This window comes from Monoraphidium neglectum (assembly GCF_000611645.1).
Source record: "Monoraphidium neglectum strain SAG 48.87 unplaced genomic scaffold scaffold05046, whole genome shotgun sequence".
NCBI classification, from domain to species: domain Eukaryota; kingdom Viridiplantae; phylum Chlorophyta; class Chlorophyceae; order Sphaeropleales; family Selenastraceae; genus Monoraphidium; species Monoraphidium neglectum.
In genome coordinates this window covers 1-3,649 of record NW_014008584.1, presented here as the reverse complement: position 1 = coordinate 3,649, position 3,649 = coordinate 1, and the positions used below count along the sequence as shown (strand labels likewise).

Below are 3,649 nucleotides of genomic sequence, written 5' to 3'. Positions count from 1 at the left end.
GCCCTCCACCCTGTTCCGCCCCGGCGCCGGCCTGGGCTTTAGCATGGGCCAGACCGCAGCCCGCACGCGGGAGGGCCTGGCCAAGATGCTGCCAGGAAAGTTCGGGGCCCAGGAGGAGCGCTGACGCGGCGGCAGGGGCAGCGGCGGCAGCAGCGGCGAGCGGCCGCCCGCGCCTGAGGGGAGCGGCGCCGCCGCGCATGCCTGGGGTTTGGGGGCGGAGGCCGCGCGCGCTGCGGCGCCTGCGGAGGCCTGAAACCCTAACACAAGCTTTGCGGGGCGCAAGCGCTGCCACGACCCAGCTGGGATGCCACGACTCAGCCCTGTCTCTGCTTTTCAATGTAACAGGGATTGAACCTGTGAGACATGAACCCCGATACTGTCTGCCTGTCAATGGGAACGCCCCCCGGCCACGGCACAATGTAACAGCGCGGCGCCCGCCCCGGCCTGGCTTTGGTGACGTCAGCAGGCAGGCGCCACCCCAGCCGCCGGCGGGCTGGCCAGCAGAGGCCCCAGCCCGGCCTCGTAAAAGCGAGCGTTGCATACATTGGGATACTATACAACAAACACGGTCAGATATCTGATACAGAGGTCGCACCGCATCCCATTTATATGGAAGCAAACAAAAAATTGTTGTGGCCCCCTCAGGGACCGCCGCCGCCGTCCCGCAGCCGCAGCATCGCGCGCAGCACGCCCTCCCCGGTGCCCTGTGGCCCCGCCCCCCTGTCTGCCAGCCGGGCCGTGAGCAGCTTCTGCTGCGCCCTCAGATCCGCCAGCTGCGCCTCCAGCCGCGCCTCGTCTGTGTTTGAGGTGTGCACGTGTTGGTTTGTGCGGTGAAGAGCGGTTTTGTGTTCAAGCAGATGTGTGTGTGTGTGTGTGTGTGTGTCAGAGGGTGTGTGTGTGTGTTTGCTCACTTCAGAGGGATCAGCAGGAGATTCAGTGCTGAGAAGCTGAGAGAGGGCAGCAGCCGCACGGCCTGGCAGATTCACAGCCCAGCTGCTGCTGCTGCTGCTGCTGCTTAGATAAGTACAACAACAGACAGAGTGCGATAAGCAGCCAGGTGACTGTGTGTCCCCCCCCCGGGGTTGTCCCACCCTGGCTCCCCCCTCCCTGTCGCGCCCCCCTGGCTGCGACCCCCTTGCTGCCCCCCTTGCTTTGCCCCCCGGGGGCAAGGTGGCACCCAACCTGCTTCCAACCGCTGCAGCGCATCTCCAGTCCGAAGCCTGAGGAAAGGGCCGGTCGTGCTGCTCGCCACCGCCGCCGACGGGAGCAGCCACACTTTCCTCTGGGGGGCGGCGCCCCCGCCCCCGCCGCCGCTGCCGCTGTCGCCGCCGCCGCCGCCGCCGCCGGCGCCGGCAGCGTCGCCGGCGCGCTGCTGCCGCCGCAGGGCGGAGAGCGCCTCTCGGTTAGCCTGCCGCTGCCTGTCGGTTTCCACTATCTGCAGGGGGGGGGGGCGGCATGCATGAGCGAGTGCATGTGCACGGCGCCACATGCGCGCAGCAGCCTGTATGCATGGCAGCCTGCATGCATGGCAGCCCGTGTGCGCGGCGCGCGTGCCCGCTGCTGTCCGCACGTGCAGACACAGACGGGCCGGGCGACAAAACATGCCATGGAAGCGTGGGGCTTTGCCCCACCTGCTCTTTGTTTATCAAGAAGAGCTCCCCTAGGCGCTCCACCTCCAACGTCGCATCCTGGAGCTTCTGCATGGCTGCCCCCGGCCGCTGTTGGCCGGTGCCGCAGCCCCTGCACACCGCACAACGGCAGCGGCGGGCGCACAAGCTGCGAGTGAGCGTTGATCAATTGGTGCGGCCGCCTCTGCAGCACGGCGGGCAGTAAGAAGTGAGTAAGTTGCAATGAAATTGTGTATCGACCAGAAAACAAGGGTATGGCTTGGCACAGCGATTTGAGATCGGGGCAGATCGACGACCGGATGGCGATCCAAGCGTATGAAGCAGAAATTGTGGGTAATGCTGGAAATTGAGATGACGAAATGCGCTCGTCAGCTGCTGGGTGTATTGCGCAGGCATTTCAGTACAAGGCAGTCACTGAGTCACAGTGACTGCGGCGATCGATGCAGCAGCGCACCCGGCTCCCCCCGCCCCCGTGAACGCGCTCTGAAGCCGACCAGCCTGCCAAAATTTACACCAGTCACCCTAACCTTATGCGCAAAGGGTTCCAGATATGGTATAGACGCCGTGCGGACGCGTGTGCGCGATGCATTCGCCACTGCAACCAATCGAGCCGCTGCCCCGAGGGACTGCTCCGTTTTGCACTCGCCCAGTCCCTGCTCCCTAGACTTCTCCTCACCGACCTGGACCACCCTGTGCATTTTCCCATGTAAACCCGCGTATCAGCTTGAGAAGACCCAGCGGCGCCGCAGGCGTGCCGGCCGCGGCTTCCCTCCGCAACGCCCGTCACAACGCCTGCTGCCTCCTCGCCCAACCGCCGCCTCCTGACCACCGCTCGAGGCCCAACCCCTGGGCGACACGGCCGCGCAGTGTGCAAAACATTCATTGTGTTACAGCCGCACGCCGTCTTACCCCGCTGCCCATCAAGGCCGACCCCATGGCTGCAAGCAAGCAAACCCAGCCACTGGGTGGTGGGACGCGCAGGCCTGCAGCCTGCGACGCCCCCACACCCGCACGGAAGCCCCCGCAGCAGCGGGGCACCAAACCCGCCGCGCGGACGCCCCTGCAGCGGCCGGGCTCGGCACCAGCGAGCCGCACAGGCTCCTCTCCCCGCCGCTGCTCGGGCCGAGGCCTCAGGGGGGGTGCGCCCCGCGCCCCGCGCCGACGGCCGCCGCCGCACCGCCCGCGCCCCCTTGCGCCTGCACCACACACCGCGCGACAGTGCTGACCCAATCGCGACGTCATCATGATGACGTCACGATGACGTCATCGCATCACATCATGTCGTCGTCCTCGTCCTCCGCCAGCGAGGCCGCCAGCTCAGCCTCCGCCGCGATGCGGTCGCGGCGCTCCTCCTCGGTCTCCTTCTTGCGGTGAGCGTCGGGGTCGAAGCGCATCGCCTGGCGGTTGGCGGCGGTTGGGGGCGGTTGACGGCAGTTGATTGCGGTTGGTTGCGGTTGGTTGCGGTTGGGGGCGGTCGGCGGCGGTGGCTGATTGGGCAGCAAAGGTGGTGGCTACAGGTCATTTAGGATATGGGACGGGCCGCCAGGAGACCAAGGGGCGTGTGCAGATTGCGCAGGCCTCTGCATCCCAACCGACCGACCCAAGCATACCCCCCATCACACAACCAAGCAATCAATAACACCCCCACAAAAAAACAATTGCGCGCGCACAAAAACACACACATTCACACAACCACGCACACACACACCACTCACACTTACACACACAGCCCCTCACGCACACCTTGACTGCCTCGTTGTGGATGTCCAGGCAGAAAGCAATCCGCGCGTGGAACGCCGCCTGCGGCTCCGCGGTGCTGTACACGTCCGCCACCTCGCTGCTGGCCAGGAACCCCCCCGCGCGGTCCAGGCGCGCGGCCAGGCCGCCGTCGCGGATGGCCTTGGCGCAGATGAACTCGGCGTCCTCAGCGCTGGGCAGCGCCAGCTTGGACGCGATGTCCTGTATTTCGGGGGTGGATGGTGGGGTGGGGATGAGGTGGGGGTGGGGGATGAGGGTGGGTT

General features: G+C 66.2%; 1 protein-coding gene across 1 annotated transcript; it reads right to left on the bottom strand.

Moving 5' to 3' along the window:
- Positions 1 to 641: 641 nt before the first annotated feature.
- On the bottom strand, positions 642 to 796 carry MNEG_15117 (hypothetical protein; the record flags this gene model as incomplete). The annotated part of the gene is made up of 1 exon (XM_014036412.1): positions 642 to 796. A coding segment is annotated over one exon (155 nt), but the record flags the coding sequence as incomplete, so codon positions are not given.
- Between the last annotated feature and the right edge of the window lie 2,853 nt (positions 797 to 3,649).